Source organism: Betta splendens, chromosome 5 (assembly GCF_900634795.4).
Source record: "Betta splendens chromosome 5, fBetSpl5.4, whole genome shotgun sequence".
NCBI lineage: Eukaryota > Metazoa > Chordata > Actinopteri > Anabantiformes > Osphronemidae > Betta > Betta splendens.
The window spans coordinates 12,254,487-12,282,354 of NC_040885.2; the positions used below are offsets into that span (position 1 = coordinate 12,254,487).

At 44.1% G+C, this 27,868-nt stretch overlaps 1 protein-coding gene and 1 long non-coding RNA gene across 3 annotated transcripts in view; one reads left to right on the forward strand and one right to left on the reverse strand.

Annotated features, from left to right (window-relative positions):
- The window catches only part of LOC114855518 (receptor-type tyrosine-protein phosphatase gamma-like), a 77,070-nt gene extending 70,494 nt beyond the window's left edge, over positions 1-6,576 (reverse strand). Inside the window, exon 1 of one of the 2 annotated variants that reach the window (XM_029150718.3) lies at positions 6,405-6,576. In XM_029150718.3, coding sequence (XP_029006551.1) covers positions 6,405-6,438 — 34 coding nt within the window. In that variant the 5' untranslated portion in view covers positions 6,439-6,576. Of the gene's footprint in view, positions 1-5,509; positions 6,194-6,404 lie in introns of those variants that run through there. The other variant, XM_029150717.3, reaches the window with a different exon arrangement.
- On the forward strand, positions 6,574-7,479 carry LOC114855522 (uncharacterized). Its single transcript, XR_003785940.3, has 2 exons — positions 6,574-6,712; positions 6,804-7,479. It is a non-coding gene; the product is annotated as an uncharacterized LOC114855522 (long non-coding RNA).
- The last annotated feature ends 20,389 nt before the right edge of the window (positions 7,480-27,868 follow it).

The following is a 27,868-nucleotide window of genomic DNA, read 5'->3' on the forward strand; positions in this document are numbered from 1 at the left end:
AAAGACTGCTGACCAAACAGCACAAGACACATCAGCTCCAGTATTCTCCAAACTACATGCAGTATAATCCACAGAACTGCATGTACACGCTGAGACATCCTCTGAGTAGCCTCTGCACCGCTGTGTAGGGACACCTATTTATGCCGCTAACTAAACTTTGAAAATGGTTCTGTAAATTACAGAGCCACCACTTATCCTAAAAGCAGTTAACCCCAGCATGTACTATATAAGTGACAAACTGAGAGTGACACCAGCTGCCATTTTGGTGCCACTGTATGAGAAGATCTCCACCATTGAGGCACCTGACGCTTAATGGAGGGCAATTTCACCAGGGCACGGACAACGACCTACGTGGGCATTAATCCCGGCGAACTTGTTAAGCTTACAGTTGCATAGAACCAATAAAAGGTGTAATACATCAGTCATTAAATCAACTATGCCGTGATTACATCTATATAGTTTCACGAGCCCGCTAATGACTTCGTTTTAATTTGCTTTAAGAGGCTGAGGCTGCTTTATTTGTATACGGGGCCTAAATGCAAAGGAACCTGCTGCGAGCGCCACTTCCACAGGTCAACTCTACAGTTTCTGCACGTCATCAAGAAAATACATAAATGCATACATAATTCAAAGGTGAAAATTTCATCCATCACACACAACTTGACTCGTGCTCAACAAGCGCATTTAGCATGCTGCGCCGCACCTTGAGCTTAATAAAACATGCACAGCCTAATCCTATATCTTCAGCGACTGTCGCCATAATTCATGACAGGGAAAATGAGCCTCACGCACGAGATGGAGCCTATTTTTGAATTTGCCTTTTCCCTCGCCTCGAATGAAGAAATAAATAAACAAATAAAAACAATGTTGAATGCAACAGGGGAAGAAAAAAAAAAGCGAGCACAAAGCAAACACATGGTCTGTTGACCCACAGTAACACAATGCAGGAAAAAGAAGCCTGAAGGTTCCATTGTCTCCGCTCTCCATAGAGCGCCGTTGACTGACAGTTCAGCTGTAAGTAAAGCTGACACAGTATCACGTCGCGGCAAGATTGTTTAAGGGGAAAGAGGACGTGGCGACTTAAGGACACAGGACATTTATTGATATAGCCAAGTCCTTGAGTGCAGCTGTATATGCCCTTCAGTGACAGAGCCTTATTGCCTGGACATTAATCACTATTGCCATGAAGCACAGGAAATAAGTACACTAGTTCCCCCAACAGCGTTCCTCCTCCCTGGTTTCAAACCAGACTGGTCGCATCCAGTTAGCATGTGTGTTTTGGGCTGCATGTTGCTAGGACAGATGAAATGATTTGGAGTGAAGTGGCTGTGAGTCATTCTAAATGATTAAAATGCTACTGTGACCAGCTTTGGAGTATCTTGGCTGAAAGACCGAGTGAACTCGACCATACACGGCGAGTAATGAAATGATGACTGATTGCTTTGATTAGCATAAGTTAAGCAAATAAACCCTTCAAATCACAATTAATGTCAAATTACTGTAATTATGACCGAAAGAAAAGCATTGTTCTCCTAAGTCACACTCACGCTGGCTGTAAAATGCCACTTCAATATTAATTTCTGCCAGAGCGGCTCAATTCTCAAACTAGTTCTTGTTATTTATGTGTCCTATAACTGCAACACTTCACAGTATTCAGGATACAACACTGGCTGTGAGAAATGCATGATCTGAATTATGAGTCAGCTCCGTAGGTGATTGACAAAGCTCTGGACCTTCACTGTCACGTTAATGAACAAAAACACCTTGGTTGAGTTTAGGGAAATCAACTGTTGGAAGCCCTGTGGTTTGAATCTCATCTCAGGCATTACAGATACGCACCTCCAGACATACTGTGTGTAACCACATGGTGATGAGCATTAACTCACTGCTATTGTTGGTATCGTCTCTTTACGTTTACGTCCCAAAAGGCTGAATTTGACATTTCCCATCTTTTTACTTACACTTGTCCACAGCAACATAACAGCTACAGGAAAACCAAAAGCCAGCAGCTATTTTTAGAAAGTCTAAGACATGACCGAACACTTTCAAACAACTCCAAGGTGCAGATGTTTACTTACACTTGCCCTGGTTACAAGAGAAAGACTAACGGGAAAGTGTATCGATTAAGTCCACTCTGCCATGTTAGCCCTGGAAAAAAGAATCATTTCAGAGTTTACATGACCCTCACAGCGTTTGTCGAAGCATCTTATTAGGCCCTGTCTGCTCAGGACTCATTTACGTTGTGTATTTTAAATTTGTAATCATACAAACTGTGTTGCATAAACAGTAAACAGTAAATTAGAAAATAAATATGAGTATGTAAATATGTTTATTCCCCAAACCGTTTTAGGCAATTGAATAGGTTTCTCTTCACCATACAGTATAACTACGATAACACTATATGAAAAAACACTGTTCTCCATAAACAAGCAACATTAAATGTTCAAATTAGTATAACTTAATACTGCCAGTTGGAACAATGGTAATAAACCAAATGGTCCTTTAAGTCAACCAACTATATCAAGACAATGCACATACTGTATAAAGCTAGTGGACGAGGATCAGTGGCCAAAGGATGAGCAGCAAATTCTCTTCACATGTGCAAAAGTGATTAGAGTTGCAGTGTTTCCCCATTGGACCATTTAGTGGGTGGCACAGGCATCTGGTAAAGACACATCAGACACGAGCCGATCCATGATCAAGACTGAGCATATGTTGCGGATACTGAAGGAAAGTCGCTTCCACCGTCGTGCCTCGGTGCTGTACACACTGAAGCAAGTACCCAGGGAGGAGAGAGAGGACCTTGATGAGAACAATGCTGTTGCCAACATCAGTGATGTCCAAACAGCTGGCATCCTGCTGGCACTACCGTCCATCAGGACCTCATTAATAAAATTAATCACTTCTCGCTAATGTTCTCTTTGCAGTGGACGTTATTTAAGAAGGACACTTCCAGAACACAATGCACACGAGCAGAGACGGCCATTAGGTTTGTGGAATAAATCACGAAGTTTACCGGCGTGCTATTATCTATGCTTCCCCAGCTGTATGGCCTGGCTTTACGTCTCATCATTTCTGCACAGCTGTATCCACACAAACTGGCAATAATTTCATCATTGCTTATTCCTATCGACTATTACCGAGCTGCAGCTCCACCCACACAACTTTGAAACAAATGCTTGTATACATTTTCCTCATCCACAGTTTACAGGAGCACAACTCCTCATGATGTTCAGCCCACATGTTTTAACACCATTTTGTGGACAGTAGCATTAGTGAAAAATGAAAAAGCACAAGTCTGGGCTGAAAACAATGTTTATTTTACCCAGAGCTACCCTTGAAATACAGTATGCGCCAAGTATTGGCACCATCCCCATCCCTTCAGATATCCAGTCTAACAACTGCATATAATGCAAACTCCAATTTATCTTTGGGAGATTTAGGTCATACGGTCTAAAACGCTACTCAAACACAGTTCTGTGAGCACTGTAGAGTTAATCAAATTGGATTTATCCTCTAGCACCTTCTAGCTGGTCTACCCGTGACCCCGTGGTGCCTCTCTGCCATGTGTCAGAGGTCTGGGGAGACGGCCCACAGGAGAAAACTCAGTTATATTTGGGGCTTGTAAGGCTACAGCTCAATAAAACTGCAAACTGAGGACGTGGAGCCATGAAACTGGGGGATTTTTGGGGAGGGGTGGGGGTGACTAAGAGGAACCATTCTCCTGCGTTACATCACTGCTACTTCACTATGGGGGGTGATTGGTGCCAGAGGAGGTAAACATTAGGAATAAAATTACCTGACTCACATCACAAAAACTCTCCGACTGCCACAATGTTCACAACACTGCATGATTCTTTAAATGGTTCTAATGGTACCAAATTAGAGCCTGATGGATAAATCAGTGGGTTAAATTACAGACTGATGTTAGCTAATCACATCTATTTGTAGTCATTTCGCAGAATCTGCACATGCTACAACTGCAGTAATTATTTGATCAATTGAATGACAGAATTGACAATGTTTCTGATGAATAAGTACATATTATAGGAAACCATACCATCTGAAAAAACTGATTTCTATTACACACTTTCTGACTATTGTAAGACAAACTGGGACAATGGTCATGGAAATTATTAATTATTTTTGAACGAACTTGAAATAAATCTGCTTGATTTTTCAAGGGTAAAGAATCTATATTCTTAGCATCTGACTAGTTATCGGTTCATAAACTGCAGAAACATGCACACGTCCATTTGTGCTACACTTGAGGGGGTTATTGGATGCAAACACGTTCCACACATGCGCACTGGGAAAAGTGATGGAGCCCCTCTGACAGGATGTTTTTATTGCCCTAGGACAAAACAAAGGGGAAAACAGGGTTCAAGCAAGAGTAGAGCCATGGAGGCAAGTGACGAACAACAAGAAAGCAGTTCAATGCAAAACGTGTGGTTTTTGACAATGTGCTCAAATGGAAGATGATGCTCAACCAACATTTTTGTGCATTTCTCAAGGTTAAAAAAATTATCTGGTTGCAGCTAATGCACGATCATTTCAGGAATCAGCCCTTTGAAGACAAGAGGCCTGTTTAATCAAATCAGCAGCTGAGAAAAAGGCTTGAAGATGAATCAATATATACTAACACACAACAACTAGCCCTAGACTAGATCCCTTTAGCACTGTATACAGTAGCTTCAGCTGGAACTGGATTAACACGTCATTGTGTTTCTTTTCCCAGTTTAAATGCAGTGGCACAAAATATGATCCTCCTACAACACCACTTGTCTAAGTGCTAGCGAAACGCCGGGATGACGTCTGTGCCCCAGTGGCATTAATCGCCCCTCATACCTGCACATCCATCCACGAGCCAACAGCGCTGACTATCGCCCCTCATCCTCATACCCGTTACCTGTCCACGTCCGAACCCGAACCGCCGCCACACTGGACCTGGGCTTACACCTAGACGCCTTTGTGACGAGCGTCGACACGACAGGCGGCGCAACGGGCGAAATGACAATAACAATAATGCGCACACGGCGGCGATTCCGGGGGAGATAAAGCGCAGCGCTGTGAAGTATAGCGTTAGTCACAGCGCCACAACCCAGCGCGTGCCCACAGGAATGTTAACTCACAGCCGCCACACTTATCCGCTCCCACCGCTCCGTTACTGACACCGTGTGATTAGCCGCGTCGCAGCTGCCATGTTAAGAAACCAGCGTCAGGGTCAAAGCGGAGTTGCGCGATCGGATCGTTGCAAGGGAGGCAGTTTGCGCCATAGTCCAGCTCCGTGATCGATACCGCACGCAAATCACGGAGGCTAACTCCGCTGGACGCAAGCGCCTCGCCGCGGCTCGGCTCGGCTCGGCCCGGCCCGGCCCTGCAGCCGCGATCGGAACCGAGGCTAAGCGCGTGAATACACGGTTAAACGCGCTTTGCGCCACAAACCCCCGCCGTGTTCGGCGTAGTTCGGCTACGTGCGCGAGCGCTAGCGCGGGTGGCGAGTACTTACCGGGATGACAGTCTTTGTGTTTGGGCAGGGTTAAAATTAAGAAGGATAAAATCCACCAGTAACTCGGTTCCCGTATTCTCCCCATGTTGAAATGCTCATCGAGAGCAACAAGAAGGCAACGGGTGACAAAGTTTTTTTCAGTATTTTCTTATAAAAAAACAAAAAAACAAAACAAACAAAACAAGACCAGATCACATGCGCTCGATCGCGGCGGAGACGAAGTTGTCGCGGCGGCCGCGACGGCAGAGCATCGATGTTCTGGTTAGAAAGACGAACCGAGCCGCCTCCAGTCCGAGCGGGAGCCGCCGTTAGCTTCGAGGAATAAAACGCTGCGCACGCCGCCGCTGGGCGAGCACTCTTCAGAATGTGTGGCCGGACTCCATCGTGCCTGTAGCGGGCTTCCAGATAGCGACATTCCCGGAGTGCGGAGCGGTCAATCGGCGATCAATCGCTGTCGTTAACTACAAGGGAAAAGTGGTCGGATCGCATTGATTACACGTGGTCGTTATGAAGTGATTATCCGCGGCGTCGGCGCGACGGAGGAAAAGTGCCGCTGGAAACGTCCCATTCTTCCATCCAGGAAGTAAGACTGGCGGTCAGGCGTGCGTGGATCGCTGGCTACTGGTCCCATCCGACCGGACAGGCTGCGTGTGAGAAGGAGGCAGCCTGCGCGGGGCGGGAGCAGCGGATGGAGGCAGAGACGGAGGGGGGGGGGGGCGTTTGGGGGAGGCGGGGGGTGGGAGAGAGAGGGGGGGGGGGCGGTTCTTGGATTTGTTGAATGCAAAACGACTCGGAACGGACCCAGAGGCTGGTTCGTGCCCGTGATAAGGACGGCTCCGGAAATCAATAGCTCACGTCCGATTATCGAGTCGCCACGTGGAGAGTGGGTCCTCACCTCGTTGGGAAACCGCCGCAAGAACGCGTTGCATCAAACATGACGAAACCAGCCGCACACGCGGAGCGTGACCGAGTCGACAGCGGACGAGGGCTCGCTGGAGAAGCGCGCGCGGAGATCAGACGCCGTCCGTCCTCTCGCGGCGCCGCTATTGAAGTGACCCTCCCGCGGCCGCCGCGCGATGTCCCTTTGCCTCCTGCTGGCTCAACTGTGAATGGAATCCTTTAGCAGTAATCATCACCTGGAATATCATCATGTATGAGTGTGTACTGATTGGAGAATTATGCATCCCAGCAACACTCCCCTAGGTAAATGTGTAGTCGGTGGTGTTCTTGCAGAACTATCCAGCTGGACATTTAATTTGAGGAATCTGATTAAATTTCTCATTTAATTACCCAGTTCTCTGCAGGGCCATTGAGGACAGTCACAAGGGCCCTTTGCTTTTAATGTGGGCCATCTGCTTCCTCTCCAAAATGCCTACCTTTTCAAAGCCCCCACAGCCTCGTGGGCATCCTCGCACGGTTCTCCAGGCTGCACTACCTCCACGCGCTCTGCACAACATCGCCACGGTTGACGGAACTTCAGACCCGACTGTATTCTGACTGATCAAATGCAATTAACCCCGATGAAAGTTTCCCCAAATCAAGTTTTATCTGAATACTTTTTGAGTTTCTGTTTGTGCGTGCCTCCGTCAGGCATCAGTTCAACGCGATACAGTCTGTTCGTCGATATGACATGAGGCCGTTATCATAACCCCAGTTATCAGACACATCTGATCTTTACACAATGTGTCAGCTGCTGTTTTGGTGAGCAGTAATTAAATTATTTTCTAACAAAGACACCAAACATCATGATCTCCAGGTTCCCAGCGTTTCAGAATGCGTTGGTTTCAGTAGATCCTAGTGTTTTTTGGATTATATAAGACATTTGGTCAATTCATTCATTGGTAAATGAAGGAAATCGCCAACGAGATGATCTGATGCAACGTTGTAGGTAAAATATTAACAAGCAGCAACGCTTCAGTGTCGGCGCCCGCTTCAGTTTCAACAAGTCATGAAACCTCCAACTCAAACAAAATGGCACATGAACAGCAATCAGTGTAAACTTAATTAAGATAGTCTAAAATTAAAAGACCACAGAAAAAAAAAAGTGTGGCAATAATTTGAGCTTTAAGCCGCGCGGCTCTGAAGCCGAGGCTCGTGATTTACTTTGTCTCGTGCAAAACACTGCCTTAAAGCTGTTTTGAAAACCAACAATGACATGATCCAGGCTTAAAGCTTTAATGAAAAGAATGTAATTGTTCCAGCGTGTGTGTTTGTGTGTGTGTGTGTGTTTGTACGCGTGGAACAATAAAATAAAACAGGAGGACGAGATGCTGTGATAAATCTTAACTTGAGAATATTAAAAACAAGCTGCGGCGGAGGGGTCCTTCATCAGACGAGCGCTCCTAGACTAATTTTGCGGTCGCATCCCAGGCCCCCGTTGCAACTCAATTTTCTCCTGAACACAGTAACACTTATTAGCCTCCCTTCACGCGCCGCACTGCGGTTTTTCCACAGCGCGCGTGCAAAGGGAACAGGCAACGCGTCGCAATTAATGACTCGGCGCCGAGGTGCGTTTATGGCCGACGACACTGTGCTTCAACAAGTCGAAGCGCAAAATGAGCCGTGACTGGTATTTCCTCGGTTCCTTGAAGGCACCACAAAGACCTTGAAGAATCAAACAAGTCCCAAAGTAGCCTCCGCTCTCCTTAATATTTCTTTGCGGTTTCCCATAGTTTCAGCAGGCATTTGTAATGTGCACTGTGACATTTGACATTCTAATCTTTCTCACCCGTTGGGAGCCGAGACCCTGAAGGCATCCCAACACACTCTCTGACAGTTAAATTGTGTTTGGGATTTAAAGAGAGAGGGAGAGAAAAGCCACATGTATGATTCATGCGGGTCCATCCATGACACCAGCATTGTCCCGTGGGCGCCCCCCCTCCCCTTTGCCCTTAAGTGGTTTGAGAGTCACACTTGTATTATTTTTTTAAACACATTTCACATGTTGACAGTTGGTACATAATGTACGACTTTGTGCATCAATTATGTAATGCAATTCAGGCTATGGCAATATATAATTTATTTGATTCTCAATCTCCTACATTATTTAATCAAAAGCTATTTTTACCGTTATTACTCCCTCCAAGTTGTCTCATCCTTTGTTTTTCTGTCCTCTACTTCTTCATGGCAGCGTGTCGCGTTTCTGCACTGGATCTACTCTGCATTAATGCTTCAGTGGTGTGTCACAAGTGTCTGTCTGCGAGGGCAGGGCAACCTTAAAACGAGGAGCACTTTACAGCTGCAAAAAGGGGGGGGGGCTTCAAAAGTATGAGCCTCCAGGAAGCCGCTAACAGTTTCTAGTTACTTTCTTTAAATAAAGGACGTGGAGCTAAAATGTCAAAGCGCGACGCCCTCCAGGATCCGGACCTCTGTGGCTGAGGCTGATCAGAATGAGAACAACGTCGCTGGGCAGCGAGACGTTTGATTCAGAAATGAAACGACCACGCCGAGCTCCGTGTGTTCCGGCCCATCTTCTGAAATCACATTTATTTGACATTTCTGCCACGCACTTTAGACGTGTTTTTGCTGTTTCGCTGGCAGCCTCTAGTTTCACTTAATTTCTTTATGGTATGACAGACAAGTTAATCCATTACAAAGAACATTGCGTCTGATTTTATTTGTGTCAAAGTCTGTCGACGTGCATGGACAGATTTTGAAACTGTGCCTGCGCGATGCCTTCATGGGCTGCGGGAAGCCACGCCAACGTGACGGAATTTGCAATTTATGTTAATGGGAATATGTTGAAACTATCACGAGCACATTTTGACGGTTCCTAGCAGTCAGCTGTTTCTTAAATATGCCCATAAATCCCTTTCAGTCCTTAGAATTTGAATCGCACCTTTACGACTGTTTAACACAACAAAGTGAATCCTGAGAAAAACAACGTGATTCCCTGAGAGCCGAGAGGAACCTGTGTATTTCCTGTGGAAACAGGAAGATGCGGCTCACGATGGGCCGCGTGCATTGTATTGTGCGGAGGCCCGTCCCTCCAGTCTTCATTTTTCACTAATACTCTTGGAGCACGAGACCACGCAGTCATTTCATATGCAGAAATTAATTCATTCATCAAAGTAGTACAGCGTTCTCAGACGCGGGGAGGCTGGGCTGTGATGTAACGCGTTGCTGCAGCTGACCTAATTTTGGAGGAGTGGAAATGATTTTCTGTAACGCCGAGATAATGACAGAAACCTGGAAAGTCTTCGGTGGTCACCGTGAGATAAAGGAAATGTGAGAGGAGAAAAAAAAAGAGAGCGGGTCGAGGAGAGCGGACACCTGTCACAGGGATGATTGGAAGCTGTAGTTGTGATTTGAAGCCAGTAGAGGGTGTCGGCTAAATTCACGATTCCATTAATTACTGGAGTTGGTGGAACCACCCAGAACCTTGAGCAGAGGATGAAACGCAGGATCCTAGCAACGATCTAGACGATTAAACAGCCAAGAAATATACAGAGTCAACATGTCAGTGTGTTGAATATGTACAGTACGTGGTGTGTAATTGTCTTGGCTGGTAACCGCTATCCAAACAAAACCCTCTATGCGCACACATACATTAGTACAGGCAGAACATAGGAAAAACATGATATTCGTTTCACTATATCGAGCCGCAAGAAACTAATTTCAAACTTTTATTGGAATGTGTTCTCGGCACACAGCGACCATTTTGTCCTCCTCCAACAGACAGCGAGAGAAATAGAAGCCGGCGTCGCAGAAGATCCATTTATGAAGTCAAAATATTTCTTTTGCAGATGATTCCTACCAGGATCAGCGAAAGCTCAGGGATCAATTTTCGTTTCACTTCCAACAACTTGCTCTAATTTGCAATTCACAGCGGACGGTTGGAAGTTATCACCATTTATCAAATGATGCGAAACTGCTGGGGAAAAATCGAGGGAGGGAAGAACAGAACATTTCCTGAGTCGCTTTGAAAGACTTTACATACATGCGCCCACCGATCAGCCTCCATTTAATTAGTTCAGTCGCTAATTAGGACGGATACAAAGTAGTGACTTCCTGTAGGATGGTGCGAGAGATAGAAAGAAAAATAATTCACTTACTATGAACTATGAACATTTCATCAGTGTACAAATGATGTAATTTCTCCTGACTGTCTCCTAATGATTGCCATGACAGTAATATGTTCTGGCTGCTGCATCCTGGTCATCAGCGCAGGTTGGCGTTTCATCATCAAGGCTGGTTTCATTTGCTGTGGGGACTCCACTGTTTCTAAAATAGATTAGACGTTGGCTCATTGTGAAAGTGGAGGACGCTTTTATGTTCTTGCCCCGACTGGAGAGCAAAGACGGACCTCAAGGCCCCCCCACCCCCCATGTCCAAAGTGATTAAAATTAAGATACTTCTTACTTTCGTCAATATTTCAGAAGGTGCCGCATTTACCTCCCTCCTGGCGCCGCTTGGCATCTTTTTAGGCGCCCGGCGACTGCTAGAGCTGGCAGATGTTTGGACACATGGCCACACGGCGCCGAGCGAAAAACAAGCTGTCAAAGCGCTGCATCCAGATAAGGGAAGGAAATCATCCTGTCAGCATTATCTGCATTGTGCACCATATCCATAACACGATCTGGGCCCGATAACCCACATTAATGATCCGCTTACGTCTTCGGCGCTAACTATTCGCAATAAGTGCGACGCTCCCCGGAGGATTGATGTTTCATTTCGCATCCGCAGCCTCCTGCATACATACATCAGGTGTCCCGGGGTCTTCCTGCCGCCACTTATTATTTAAATCAGTCTCCACTGTCTTGCATAATTAAAAAAATATATTAAAAAAACACCAAATTCAAATGTGACATTGAATCCCATCTGTGAACGTACACTTTAATCCTGGACTAATAAAACACGCAGAGGTATATAACTGGTGTTGGCGCAGAATTTCATTATAATAAACAAGGACACGTTTGTGACTATTCGACTGGGGATAACAAAGGCACACACTCAATCTCTCATCTTTCTTATGCCCAAGTCCGGCTCACTTTATTCAGTGTTATATTCAATTTACCATCCTCCATCAGGTGCTTTTGCTGTCGATGGACTTCCATTAACCAGAGGAATGAAGAGGTCTGAATAGATGACCTTACACAATCCCGTTCCAACAGAAAATGTTCCTCAGCCTGATGATATCAGAAGGCGGCAAATCACTCCGCTCTTCATCTATATATGCATTATTTCGCCTCCTTTGCCGAATGTCTTTAACCCTTATGTGATAGTTTCTCACCCATAAATGACGCCGGCAAGGTCAAATTGACTCCGGCCATAACTAGTAATTGAAATTCATACAGAACATACTGCATGTGTGGATTATTTTATTGGTGTGTACAGCCGGGGAGGGGGGAGCGCTGCATATGGAGGGAGAAGAGCGCATCCAGGCCTTTGTAGCTCCAGGGGGAAGTCAGATAAATCTCCCCGAATTATGTCATCCGAGTCGGTATCAGTCGAAGTTTTAAAATAAAGAAATCATCAGTACTTCGGGCTAGTAGCTCAAGGCCATGTTAGTTTAACATTGTTATGCTACATTACATAGAAGCAAGTCCTGACAGGGAAAAGAACTGCCTGGAATAATAAGGAGACGCTATCTGCGCCGTTGCTGTTTAAACTGTCTGTCATCAGTCCGAGCGTGGAAGGTGGCGCTAAATCAGCACGTTGCCTCTTTCAGGGTGGCGGAAAATATCTGGGGCTGCGCCGTAAACATCTGTTCCAGTGTTTGTGACAATTAAGTTGACATTGAGCACCGGAGGAATGACATTCGTTTGGGGGCGGGGCCAAGTGTTCAGCTACAGGAAAATAGGTCAGAATCAGTCAGTCTTTTTGTTGAGTCTTCTATTTTGGTAAAAGAAAAAAAAAATCCATGTCATATGTAATGTGATTTTATTTATATAACGCTGTTCACCATCCACACTGTCTTTACAGTGTGACAATGCGCTCGTAATTATTTCGCCTCAAACACTCCATCCCATCAGGGCCAGTCGCCGGAGCGGCTTTTATGTTTTTAACGCCACGACGCACGAACAAGTTGTGCGGAATTTAACAGATGAAAGCACTTTAACATTAATAATATCTGTAAAAAGTATACAACGGCACGCACAGCTGATAATTAGATGTAATTTATGCAAAACTAAGTGATGAATATTTTAATAGCCTCGCTTTTTCACAGGCAAGTGTGAAAAATATAGCTGGCGTCTGGATGCGGCGCGAGGAGGGGGCTACAGAGCGCAGCAGCCCTATAGCGCTGCTGGGCAGGTGCCTGGAGTTCCATTTGAGCAAAGCAATTATGAAAATTGAAGTTATGCAGATGAACAAAAGGATTGCTGTTGGGAAATGTGTCATTGTCCTCTGCGCTTGTCATGCATTAAACAACGCGCGCGTTTGCCGGAGAATATGTATTTTGGGTGGAACGGGTTCAACTGGAAAGTGTTTTCTGTGTCTGCGCTTCCACCGACCTAATCAAGTTAAGAGAAAAGAAGAAGCGGGTCCAGGCGGCGGCCGCGGCTGCCAGGGCTCCGCTCTGCAAACAACCCAGTAGCAAGGTCAAATTGCTCGCAGCACCTTATTAGTCTGAATTAGGTTTCCATACTCTCATAATGAAACGATTTATCTTATCTATCGTCTCTATCACTGTTATTCCAAACGAAAGCAAACTGTTAAATGTCTGGGCACTAAATTGCCTTTTTACCGTGTGTATCTGTTTTCATCTGGACGTTTAACCTACAGGTAGGACACACTCAGCGAGTGTAATGACACTCCCCCTGCAGACGGATATTGCCCGTGCACCACGCAGGCACAACAGCAGCAGATGTGTTTCAGCCCGGTCGGACCCCGCGTATGGATTTTACTGTAAACAATGCCGACCTTTCTGGATGCTTGATATTAAATGTGCGGTTTGGTGATGTTGACTCACCCAGAACCTACTAATGCAGGGAAACACAGACGCTTCGCAGGCATCTGTTGCACACCGCTCCCGTCCTGGAGGGATTCTGACGGCGTCCGTGTAGGAGACCTGCTCGGGGACACGCTCCAAACCCACACTCCCTATTGCTGTCAGATTTAACCTGCCTTTATATATTCTGCTGCCTGCACCGCGTTATTTGGTCAATTGACGCTTTGTAAAACCGCCACCCACCCAGTGTACGCTCACAATTATGTGTGGTCATGGGTGTGTGTAATTTATTATAATGGAGTTGTCTTTCCACTGATTTGTTTTCCTCCTCCTGCACGATACATGACGCCTCGACGTCCACAGTATATACAGTAAAGGCACCCTCAGTAAAGCACGCCATCTGGATTCCAAACATCCTGCAGGCTCCCTGGCATACATATTCAAAGGACACCGCGATAAAGTCAAGCAGTCAAGTGTGAGATAACTGCGTAATGTGGTATTTCTGTACATGAGAGATGTGATATCACATACTGTAAACATGGAGGGACAGAAAACAGTATCCCACACACGCGGCCTCACAATTCTTCTTTATGTGCCTTTAAAGGTCACATGCTGCAGTATTCATGCGGTGGCCTGGTTGTGATAATGAAATCTAATTACAAAAATGCATAATTTATAGTATAAGTGTGGCTCTTATGCAATAGTTTTATGCCGCGGTTATATAAGCCCATGCAGTGATGCGAACGTAGTATTTATCGCATATTCTGAGTATGAGAAATATTTAGAATATGTAAATAACACAGTACCTATGATAATAAATCTTCTTTAACCATCGCCTGCATCGCCTCCAGAGCTACGCCTAAACCGTCTATCCAGGCTCCTTAATTTGTTTGTTTTGCAATGTGAGCTTCGCCGACGAGCTCCATTCAGTCTCCCCACCTGAATCATTGCTGGATTGATGCACGCTGAAGATCATTTTCTGAGCTACTCATCTGTGAAGTGGCTCACATCCAGCACACGCTTTGTTTTAGGTCCCAGAGAAAAAGATGGATCCAAATCCAAGAGCAGACAAATAGAAGCGCCCGCTACCTGCATGCCAGGATCCAGCCTCCAATCAGATTAAACTACATTATCGAATGCGCGGAGAAGACTGAAAATAAATCAAGCTTTATTGTTTGCAGGAGATAGATACATTTCCCGTGGGAGAGGAGACGTTTCGAAACATGCACAAGAATTTTTGGAGGAAGTACATTAAAGTGCTCCAGTTTTCAATAGCAATAAATGAAGCATGTTGCTCTAAATGATGTTGACCAGATGCCTTGCTTTTGTAAGCTCGCAGGAACAATCCCCAGCTGAGGTAGAAATTTATTTCAGACGGGAAAAAACAGACAAACATATTTGATCTAATTTCAGCTTCCTTTCAGAGCAGAAATCACGCATTGAATTTCTTCTGCATACTGCTGCAACAATGATAGTGCCTTACTCTGCAGATATACGATACGGGCTGGATAAATTCAATATGAATGTGTGATGGCCTGACAGTCGAAAAAACAATACCCCCCTGATGCTCCCCAAGCCTTTGTCTTATCGACTGGCCTCCCGCCGCAGTCGCTGTGGAGTCAATACTAAAAATGCATCAAATGCAGCTTCCTGTCCTCGGCAGAGCGTCACTCAGGGAACGGTATGTAGACCTTTATGGGAGCTAATGACCCGCAGCTTTTAGAGTCACACAGCCATCAGCATAATTAGGTTCAATGTCTGCACTCAACGTCTCATTTATGTGCCCTTGAAAGCAAAAATCGCAAGTGATTTTAACAAGTGAAGGCAGGGGCTGTGCAGTCAGGTGACATCCGCCGCGCGGGAAGAGTTGCACTTTCCTTTCAAACGCTCTGTTGTTGCACAAGCAGACAGTTGTACACAGACACTTAAAATTAATTACAGCGATGATGATTTTCGACATAATTCCCTGTTGCTGCTTAGAGCCCTCGCCCCATATGATGCATATGCATAGACACTTAGCACCTCATGCTAATGCAGGAGATGCAAAGTGCTTGGAAAGGCAACAGCCCTTAATGATCGTCTAGTCTTTGTTTCCCATCCAGAGTTCCACGTTTTCTTCAGAAGCAATAAACTCCATATTTGTTGAAATGTAAACGTTCAGTGTCGTTGTGAAAGCTGCACCTTTAGAAACAGACATCTTTTTATTCTGGTAGCGTCTCATCAGCTCGTTTCTTTGTTTGCGCTCACATACAGTAAGAATATTATGAAATCGACTGTTTTTCCATTCTCATAGTAAACAGATGCGGCTGCGAGTGCTTTCACTTATTGCTGACTTGAGCAGCCTGTTTTATCACATAACTTAGTTGACAGGTTTTCAATTTTTAATCTAAACTGCAAATTATGAATTTATTGATGGCGCATCGACGTGGGTGGAATCTATGTTTCACTGATTTTGCCCGGCTCAGTTGGTGGATCAGTGTGAGAGCTACGAGGTCAGTGGTGACAAGATGCTCAACCCTCGGTGCCCAAAATACAGCTGCCTGCTCTAGAGAATAATAAATGATCTGATAATACTAGTACAGTACAAGCTTAGCCACATATTTCTTTATTAACCCATTCAATAAGATGAAATGATTTTATTAGTCGTGTCTTTTAAACATCCTTATTTTTTTGCCAGGGTATAAATAATATTTGAGTGAGCTACAGTTGCAGCCGAGACGAGACGACTTAAGACAACGTTTAATCACTGAGCACTAAACAAGGCTCAGCAGGCTGTGGAAAACACTCGGAGAAATCAAGAAATTTGTTCTATGCACATAAATATAGACGCTCAGACACAAGACAAGAAATTTCTATAAATACAGATAATTCTCAAAGAAAAATTTTATTGACTTCCTGTAATTTAACTTTTTCGGTTGGGTTGAAATCCCAGCTGATGTCGTTTCTATTAGGGAAAGTGAGTAAACATCATCAAACTCATAGACAAAAGTTGTACATCAGCTACGCAATGAAAAGCAATCATCGTAGCTGCAGTGAATAGTGATTGCTGAGTGTGTGCACGGCTCTATCGCCAACATCTTCTCATTAGTTTTGAATTGTGAGTGTAAATGTTTTCGGCGCCGCGGAGCTTGTGTTCTCTCCATTCAGCAGTGTCAAATTAACTCAGTCACGCTGCGGGCGGTGACACAAGTTCAACAGTTTGCCACGAGTTCAAAGTCGGACTCGGGCTCTGACGGAAAGTCATAGTAATGGAGACGCGACTTAAAGGGGCTCACTGGCCGAACAGTAACGAGAATAAAGCTCCTATGGGATTTGTTTGAAACTGGACCGACGCTGGAATCCAGTTTCTGCACGGGCTTGAAACTAAGTTTGCAGTTCTAGCAGTTTAGCAGGCTTCAATTAATGCAGATGGAAATCACACCCACTGTAGGTGCAGGCATGATGTGCGTCGTGAAGCAAAGCTGACACCCGTTTAGTGACTCCCCTCCAGGGGTCGACGTGAACGGATGTGAAAACACATCAGCGCTCGAAGCCGGCTAAAATGAGGCTTCGCTCGCTGAATGATTGTTCCGCTGCTTCCTGCACCTATGTCACATCCTGGTTGGAAAGTGCCCCGTTTTTCTAGTTAAATACGCTCCAACTCTATTTACATAGCATTTCGGCCCCCGAAACAACAACAGGAAATCAGTTTTATTGACGGCTCCTAAACATCAAGCAGAATTACTGCCTTTATTTCTTCACGCTTGCTTCGCCCCAGGCTGTTATTTAAGTTTGAGCCATTATATGAGAATTCCTGGTATCCTACCAAGCAAACATAAATGCAGTAAAATGTCAACAAAAGGCCACAGGGGAAAGAAACGCTGTGTTTAATGCCCACAGACCGTCAGGCAAAGGTTTCAATCATTAGCTTATACATGATGCGCTACATGCTAACGCGGAGCGAAAAATCCTCAAGCGGTAGCTGTCACTGAGCGGGAAAAAACAGAGTGTAACCTTTATTAGCTTTACTGTGACGACGCTAAGATCACGCTTTGATACTTGTTTGTGCATGTGTTAAAATACTACACACAAGACTTAAGAGCACATTAAAATTTATAATTTATAAGTTACTCACACTATCGCAATCATACAGGAAAAGAATGAATGAATGAAGCTTGTCAATATTTTTACTTTTCAAATTAGGAGGCAATGTAGCCAATAGCATCTGGTCTAAATGTTAATATAAATGTAAATAAGAAAATGTTGCCAATTTGCTAACTAGCTAAACTTCCCTTCATCTGACAAATGAAACATGTTTTAAATATCGCTGCCCACGTTCTACAAACTAAGTCTAAAACCTAAAAACGTACACATGCATGATTAGGAGCCTAAGTGGCAACTAATTCCTTCGAAATAAGAAGCAAAGTTGCTGCACACAACCAGAACTAGAAAATAAATTGTGACGCCGTTGGCGCCGGCGGAAAACAAAGTGAGTCAGCCCGCGCGAACAGGTGCAGGCTTTCACTCGGCAGCTCAACAAGTCGACCTTGAGGACTTATTACACCTGACTCTCTGACCACCACCAGCCACCCAGAATGAAAGGAAGTCTAAAACCGCATTCACAGCCTGTAAGAGCATCATCAGGGGGCAGGAGAAAAATACTCTCCACGGCCTGAAACACAGCTCGAGCTCCAGCCTGTGCACGCAGCCCTGCAACCTCCTGATGTTCCTCCGTCCATCCAACGCTGTTGTACCAAATTTCCTCTCATCAACTTTTTATCCCGTTCCCACAATGCCTCTGAGCGGCCGAGCGCGAGAGGGACGCGGAGGTTAGCGCACTTTCATCTGAGCGCCGAGCCGCGGCGTGAACTGCAGGGAGAGTCGAACGGCACCTTCATCAGTCATAATGGCTGAGCGGCGCTGACCCGTTCGCCTCCCATCCGCGCTAGTTGGAGGAAAGTTGCGGTCTGGAGACGATGGCTGCGCTTTGAAGAAGTGACGAGCGACGCTGCCAGCTCCCTCCTCCGAACGCACCATCCAGCTCGCCGCTTTCTGTCTTCTACAGCACAAACGAGCTCACAGAAACGGAGTTCTGCTCCGAGCTCCTCTTCGCTGGAGAAGTCAAGCTGCAGGGTCACTTACAGCCACGCTGCCTCTTCTCGTCCTGCCTGTCGCCGCACAAAGTCAAGAATCTGCACTTTATGCGCCGCATTAATCTTATTCATACAGAATAATTACTGCGCAGTCGCTAATGTCATTAAAAGCAGGCGTAACATGCCATTCTCATACTGGCTTGTGTTGATCACAGTGAGGCTCAAACCTCTTTAATGGGCTGATTTCATTCCCGCCACAGTCATTGTGCCTGTGATCACTAAGTGAGCCTATTAATTAGTCTAATGAAGCTGTTTAGTCTTTTTTTTTAGCTGGAATCCACCACTCTGCCGTGTGCTGTTATTCCTTCTATATGGAATTTTAAAAACACCATTCATTGTACGATTCCGCGTGCAATAAAGCTTGTTCCGTGGGATCTGGAGAGCTGCAGCCCTCTCGTGTGTGCACTGAAGTGTCTGGGAACTATTCCACTGTTGACTATCCCCCAGTGAGAGCTGGCAATACTAAAATACAGAGAATTTGCAATAGGATCCCATTAGATTGATGGTCCCTTCTTTTTAGTGCATGTTTCATTTCCCTGTTGTTTGCCACCAGCAGCAAGGCTACATCCCAGCGTAATTTCCCTGAGCATGGGTGAAGTTTTGCAAGTCTAATTTCTGCCCTTGAACTGAATTACCAAAAAGCAGCCGCAGCCATAGTGCGTATTTGCATCCGAGTCATTTAATACTTTACGGTGAAGGGTTATTAATCTTGTTCTTGTTTCGTATAGACAATGTGCATAAACAATAAGGTACAGAAACAAGGGGATCACATAAATCACAGGGGTAATCACATGTAATTTTTTTTAATCAACAAGAGAAGCCGAGAAATTAACGGCAGCTTCGGCATCGTCTCCGCTCCCGCTCAAGATAAACTACGCGGTGGAATTATGTGGCAGGTTGGTTCAAACAACAAACGGAAACACTTTAATTTGTTGTTCTCCACTTCAGATAATCACACACCGCACACGCAGACGATAGCGAGCGGAACAGCAGCCGTACGGTTGGACCCTTTAGCCGACTCAATTAGCACCGCACAACACCCACAGCTTAATTAGCTCAGTCAATATCATCTGCAATTCCGAATGTTTTCACAGTATCTTTTTGATGCTTGGCTGAAAGACACATTTCCTCTGTAATTTACGTGGCTACTAAGCTAATCGGGACTATATCTGGGGAGTGTTTTCGCACGTTAGCGGGCAGTTAGCTGCGATCTGGCGGCCCACATTACAGGCTGGGTGTGTGTGCACAGCGCTAACCGTGTGACACGTGTGAGCCTCTAATTGAGCATTAATGAACAAGGTCACGCCTTTCTGTTCATTTAGCATAATAGCAAGGAAATAATAGAACCAAAGGGTTTCAAGCTTGTCCTTATTTTAACAATCAACTTATTGATCTCGCCGAGTGCTCAGAGCTCAAATGAACAGTGTGTAGTTTTGCTCGCTTGCACTGGTGTCGATTACGTCGCTGCTCCAGGTCGATAGCTGATCAGGTGATCATGGAGGTTCTAAACGGAGCCCTAATGGGAGAGAAAACAGACATCAAGTGGAACTCTGACCCAAGCTGTCTAGCACAGATAATACCCCAAAGGTCTGGACTTGCTTTTAGCTCTTGGTAGATCAAGAAAGTGAAAACTGATGAAGCCTTTATTGAGCCTTTTTATACGTCTACAGGAACTAAAAGCAGGTCCAGTTGTCACCGAGCGGCACCTTGGGTAAAAGAACCCATGACCTTGATGACTGAGGATCTTCACAGACTTTAGAGATAATAGGCTGACTTCGTGTTTCTTTATCCAGCACGCTTGCCAAAGTTGTGCCCACACACAGCTTTGCAGAGACGGGAAGGATTACGAGCTGTGTTTTTTGTCCGCCTAATTTTTGTTTTACCTCTATAAAGCGGCGGGTATTACCAGGCTGATCCTAAGGAGCTCTGGGGCTGATGTAGGAATCTTTCAAAGGCTAAGTAAAGGCAACATTTTTTTCCATCTGAAAAAGCACCTGTATAAATGTGGTTAGGAAACTCTCACGGTTTGGTTGGGGCAAGACAGACATTACAGCTTCGGTCTAGCGCCGAGAGCTCGACATTACAAGGTGTCATCGTGGTTAATTAGACATGATAATAAAGAGCTGTTAGTCTCGTGTTTTACACTGCACTGAACGCTGGTCTCCTGTGGAACAGACCTGCGCCTCCTGATCTGACTGTCTGCGCTGCTCGTGTCGTAGTTACAGCAGTAGCTACAGGCTGTCTGACCATAACATGACACGCTGCTTGTAGTAACTTGAGGGCAGATTAATGGTATTTTACTGGAGGATAGACTCAAGACTACCAGTGTTGGTAGTTCTCTAAAAGAGAAGAAATCATTAAAGTCCACTGGAAGATGTAAACTACTTATGGATGAGGATGAAACATCACATTCACTCATGTTTGGTGTCATATTTTGGCCACAGAGTCCAGTGTTGTACACATGCTGACTTTCTCGCTGCTATGAATCCTGCAAACGAGGCTGTAAAATGCAGCTGAGAGGCATCTGATGAATTCATAAACAAATCCCAACTAAAGTGAGTGGCAAATTATTTATACTGTACTGTATAAATTGTTGCTTATTGGCTTTATTAGGAACACGAAGCACATATAGCCTGAGTGTTTATATTCCCAGGTAAAGCTTGTATAATTGTTGCCATTCTGTCAATGTCTTCCTCCATATGTGCAGCAGCAGATTAGTTTGTAGCATTTATTTGTTCTATGCTAATAATGTATTTACTTTTGCATTTGATCATGTGCACTGGAAACATTCCCAGGCTCATTAGCTGGTTGAGATAAATCCTAGCATCTATGTTTTGGTATTAATGTGGTTCTCAATTGCTTTATCTCACATCAAAGCTAAAGAATTGGCCAAATGATTAAAGGTTTCTGCAAATAAACTTATTCCACAGGCTTTTGACGAATGACAAGTGTCTATCTGTGAAATTAAACAAGATCATTAAACCTTCACAAGTTCAATCATTTGTCTTTAATAAGTTGTTGAAGCCAACAATAAAGAAGAGATCAAGGTTCAGCTGCCTGCGTCTACAACATGAAACTGATCTGTTGAGGGTTAAGAAAGCGAGAAACTAAATGTAAAACTTTTCTGTGCTTTGACTGTTGTACTGAGAGAATATGAGCTGGACCACTTTATGAAGGTTATGCAACGTAGAGCAGCACAACATGTAAACATTATTATCATCTGACTCGTCTTTACGTGGTGCATGATGTTTGATGCATATGCTAATGTTTGCCAGATAACATTACACATCACTACATTTGGATACATCCCCGCATTTGCATATGCATTTGATTTCCACATCAGACGCTGCACAGCGACTGGTAAACCTAATGTCAACATCAGCGCTCGCGCACAAAATCCTTCCAAAACACAGAAGTCTGAGTTGATCTCTGGCAATGTTACTCTTGTATAACCGTGTCAATCACTGCGGAGGACAGGTAGAAGAAATGCCTCATCAGTTTGGCAGCGTGAAAAAACAAAACCAGCAACAGAAAACAAACAGCTTGAGATATAATCATGATAGGCTCAACTCACAAGGGTTCTCTTCAGCGGTGGTTTACCAGTGCTTCCTAGCCGTAAATTGGCACCTTGTAAAACTTTTTATGAAAGAGAATCTGAAGATAAATGCGAGTTTTCTCGTCTGAAAAGCTGTAATTCCTGCATATACAGTGGCTGATGCGATGGCTGCTGATATGAATATAAAAACATGTCAGTGTTGTGTAAAGGGAGAGTTGAATAGCTGAACAGCTGTCTTTATGCTAAACTAAGTCGTGGTTCCTTTGTTCAGATGGAAACCAAATTTCACAAAATGTCAAAGCCCTCCCAAGTCCTCCTTTTCTTTAATTTTTAAATCATACGCCATGAGAAGTGCTGTCTGTTGTTCAAATTGTCTTTAAATACTTTAGTGACATTTAGCATTGTGAAAAACTCAATTACACGTTTCATCATCATTTCCATTCAATAAGGCAAAGCACAGACATTTGCGTTAAAATGAATGTTTTTTATACTGTATTAACATCTTGTGAAGAATGTGGAAAGCTATGAATGTACAGTAATGTCTATATGGGCATGTAATAATTGAAAAGCTTGTGAATTCACGTCTTGGTTTAAGAAAATGAATGTCTTTATAGATCGTTCTCTTGGGCACAAATGTTGCCAAATGGCAACTAAAATGTATATTTCCTTCTGTGCACTTTGATTCATCGTTATACTGAAGAAAGAGTCTTCTAATTGGTGCCATTTTAGCCAAAAGCCAAGAGAAAAATCACCTTCGACTGATTTCTGTCAGTAAAAAGATCCGGGGCCCCGCTGAGGTCCAGGCTGCTCTCCTTTAAGTTACCCTGAGCAGCCAGGGTTCAAATGACAGACGGAGACACTTTGATTTGTCGGTTTTGTCCTCCAGGCTTCAGATATGCTCACACACTGTTCAGTAGGAGGAAAACGGCAACGCACCAGCAGCTGTACAGTATATATTTAGAAGCTTTAAGCAGCTAATTTACCACTACACAACACCCACGGCTTAATTAAGTCTGTGGACGTCATTTATATTGCTCACTGTATCCTTGAGTAAAAGACCCATTTTCTCAGTAATTCAGTCACTTATCTAAGCATCGCTACAGGCCTGGCTGTCTTTATCCGCAGTCTCACTTTCTACTACAGATTGTGTCATCCTACTCTCCGTGGCGCTTGAGCCACGGTGTCATCTGTGGAGGAGTCAAGCTCAAATGGAACAGACCTTAAGCTGCGGTGGAAGATGACATGGGTATTAGGAAATAAACAAGTAAATATACAGTAGCTGACGGTGCGGCTCAACAAAGTAAATAATAACCTCAGCTGCTTTGCACTACAGTAACTATGAAATAAAACAACTTTTAAAGTTAGCTGCATTAGTGAATTATTCACTCTGACAGGTCAAAGTGACATCTGCTGTCAGCCAAGGGAGCCGCTGAGCATTTGGCACGGTAAGAAAACAGCCCCACTTCAGCTGAGTACAGTATATTAATTTAAAAAGACCTAAGAGTCATATCTGGAAACGCTTTACATACAGTATAAGGGATGATGAAGTTAGTCTTTCTCTGAATGATGACTTGGAATAAAAAAGGTTCCGCTGCGTCTTCAGCGGCGCTGCCGTCGCTGCCGTGCATGTGCAGGCATTCATTTCATTTTTTCACTTCAGAGTCAGGAAAAACCATTTATATTTGCCCCAGACAGAAGCTCCTTGTTCCAGTGCTCACACTCCTATTAAAATCAGGGATATTTGAGGAGGTGACACCATCACATGAAATGGAAAACCACAGATACGTACCTCGTGCCACAAACTTAAAATTCAGCAAATTTCATATTTTTCAGAACCTCAGGCATTTTTAATTTTTTTTATATAAAAGGTCTATGAGCTGTGCATTAATGTGTCCTTCAAAGGATGGCTGGTCACTTGTACTGAAATCTATCAGTATTGTCCTGCAGCATTTTGTGAACAAATCAAACTAGTTATAATGCTTTTACTACTAGTAGTCCAACAAGTAACCCATCCTTGGAAACTTCCATGGGAGGATTTTGGTAAGATCATGTTCATAGTGTCATCGGAGGTAACAAGGTTTTTGCAGGTAAATTGAGTTTGCAAATGATAATGTCGTTAAACTACTACACGCAGAACTCTCGGTTTTCAGAGGTAGGAGAAAGTTTGGGGTTAACGAAATCTAAACGACGAGTATTTCTCTTTAAAGGTCACAATCACTTAGAATCACAGTAGCATGAAGGAGTAGAGCAATTTTCCTTGGTAAACTTGATATAGTCCATTACATTTAGTGGAGGCAGCAGGAAGCTAATTTATAATATTGTGTGAGCTGCCAAGAGGAGCCGATGTCTTTCTAAGAGTAACAGGTGTGAGTTCGATGTGTTGAGCTGAAAACAGCTTGTGTTCGTTTGCTACTGTAGCAGATGGAGAGTGGTTTTGTGCGAGTGTGCCGGGTCATGTGCGAGCGTGATTATACCGACGACAGTGAGGAAGTGGAGAAGTGAAGGAACGGGTTTTAAGCCCATCTTACATAAACATGTCAGTATTTATGGGCTGCAGTGAACATTAAAATCTGGTCACGAATACAATGAGTCATAGTAGAGAGCTGTTAGTGCAGCTGGCCAGATTTAGATCATTACTTTAAGTTATGGCATGATGCTGTATTGGTAATTGCAGTATAATGGGCCATCAATGTAGATGTGGATGTTGGTAATTGTAGCAGCCTGGCAGAAAATGCACACGCAAAAAAAACAAGTTCAGTCTAGATTAGTCGTGATAACCATGTTTTCTGTAACTTCACAAATTTCCATTAAATTAATTATCCAGATTTGTCTCTGTTATGAGTCACAAAGGTGAGCTGGAGTAAATAATATCAGAAGCTGGGAGCCAGTGCCAAGACATTTCAAGGTGCTTTGTTTGTTTGTGTGTGTGTGTTTGGGATTTATTAGGACAAGTTACTTTTTTATTCCAGCATAATCAGAAAAATACCAGGCACCGTGTATCTCAATTAAAGAGCTAAACAGTCCATTTATGTGGGCATCAACACAGCCGCTATGAGAAATAATTTAACATGCAAGTAATGTTCTGCTTGAGTGAAAGGGCATCACAGGCCCCATCACCATGTGATTGGTATGCATAAAATAAGATATGGGCCTGCCAGTATCCTCTTCTTCACCTTAGCATTAATTGTTAGCTACAGTAATGACTTTGACCTTCACAGGGGAGTTAAGTATATTATGTGTACTTCCCGTACACCTGTGCTGCAGCAGCTCTGCTCGTCATTAGCATAATGAAGAGTAGGAGCACATTTCTTTTTTGCAGCAGGTCTCCTAATTGTAAACTCTTTAGGCTGCTCGGAATGCTGCTCGTCCTGTTTCTGTTACGGGCTGGCAACTTGCAAACAAGGTTTTCTGATAATTACGATCCAAGGCCAACCAGCTAACCAGGTATACAATAAAGTAACCAGTGGCTGCACCCGGTTGCACACACCTACAAAACAAAGGGCAATTTAATAAATTTGAATTAGGTGTCTGGTTAACATGCAATCCAATAGAAGGATCATACACACCGAGAACTAAAAGTCACTGCACCGCAGGGGAAAATAAGTTCTGAACACAACTGAAAGACCTTAAAACTCACTGCGAGGCCAGAACCAGAATTCATACATAAATAATTTTGATAAGGAAAGAATTAAAACTAACAAAGAACGTAAAGTCAAAGTAGTAACTAAGACAAACACAGAGATAGAAGCAGAATGAGCAAAATAATATGTTTTCTTTCAAAATTATAAACAGTATTGAACAGGAGAAATATGGCATGAAACACCATGGACCCAAACATAAAATTTGAGTAAGATAAGATAAGATAAGATAAGATAAGATAAGATAAGATAAGATAAGATAAGATAAGATAAGATAAGATAAGATAAGATAAGATAAGATAAGATAGACCTCCCACAATGGGGAAATTTATATGTTGCATTAGCAGTACAAAACAAGAGCAGAGTCAAAATTATGTACAATTTAAGTAAAATTAAAAATGTATTCTATATATACACACATGCACACTCAGGTGATGGGTAATTCCACCATGGATTGAAAAGTACAGAACTAACATCAAACATAGGACGAAGAACTTAAGGACTTCAAACCAACAAGGAAGTGAGAATGACGATAAATCTTTAAATACTGGACATGATCAGGGCCGAGCACAGGAACAGGAACAGGAAGTAGGAAGTGACATAATGCAGAAGGCGAGTGATGAAAACAAAAAAGAAAAGCTCCTCCGTCAGGATGGAGGGCTTTATATCGACTGCAACTGGCCCGAAGCCAACTCTGAGCCCAGTCACAAAACATCATGAATGCACAAAAATGCTGAATCGCATTCAGTGAAGATTGTTTTTACATCCTTTCTTGGATGGAGCCTAAACAGCCTCCTGGGCCTGTGCCCATGCAGGAGCTCAGGATAAAGGTCTTTGCCTACAAAATATCAAACAAATACAACACAATAAAAGGACATTATACTGTACAACTGAACAATTTAACAATATTAGTGTAATATGTCATTAAAAGAGAATTATTTGACACTGTGATACATGTGTTTTTCATTTTACTGGACGTTCTGACAGAATCACGACGTCTGAGCAAAGCTGCCAATGTTCAATGACATTCAGGATCTCGGCAAAAACGAGTTTCTCCAGGAAAACATGTTTGCACACATGACTCATGTGAACGTGCCGCATCACAAGCTTCAGCTCGCCGGCTACATGAGCTAAAGGAAAATGCACGGGAGATCCAAGGGAGTGGGTTTCATTCAGCTGCGCCACATTCAAAATGCAGGAGACGTGCGACGGCGGGAGACGGAATAATATTTCCTCTGATGATGATGAAGCAGAAAACCGGATCATCTTCACTGCAAACAAGACATGTCCAAACACAAAAACAGCACCGCGGACCATGCAGTAAGGAGGCACTCGGTTCTCATCAGTACCTGCTTAGTCCAGACCACGTCAGGTTCTGAACAATAGTAGCGGCGCGGCCCGGTGGGCGCGATGCTAGGTGGCATTTAACGGCCAGCAACATAATGCAAAATGAATATAAATGAGCTGATGTTGTCGAGCCGCTGATTAGATATTAATCACAGTGACAGAGATGGGAACGCTTTGCCGCCGTGCCCTTGAGCAGGGCACGTAACCCCCCCCCCCTTAACGCTGCAGTCCGCTGGGAGAGCGCGCGCCGCACTCGGCTGCCTGCGATATATGTTTGTCGTGTGCAGCGGCAGCCAAATGACAATCCATTACGGGGCACGCGCGATAAGCATCTAATGTATTCTCCACTGTCTTGAAATGCTAATTGGTAAACATTTACTCAATGTGCGCCATGAACGGAATGTGCACAACGGCGTCAGGACGGTATTGAGTCTGTGGCACAGGTGTCTGGTTTTGAATGAAAATGCAATGCTCATTTGCAAACATAATTCAACGTGAGATACGGGGAGGGTTTTATGGAAGTTATATAACGCTTTACTGAATAAGCTCGGCTGGATCAGCGGGATTTTCTATGACAAATCGCTTATTCACCAAATCATCACATAAACGGCTTTGCCTGATAGTCCGCATGTATGACCATTCAGTGGGAAAATACCAACACGCCGCCGATGCTTTTACCGTTGGCCGCATTATGCGTCGTCTTAGTGCGACGTCGGATCCGGCTTTCCGTCGCCGTGCGTTCGTGGGAGTAGGTGCGAGCTATCGCGGCTCATTCAGGCCTCGCGCCAAACTCAG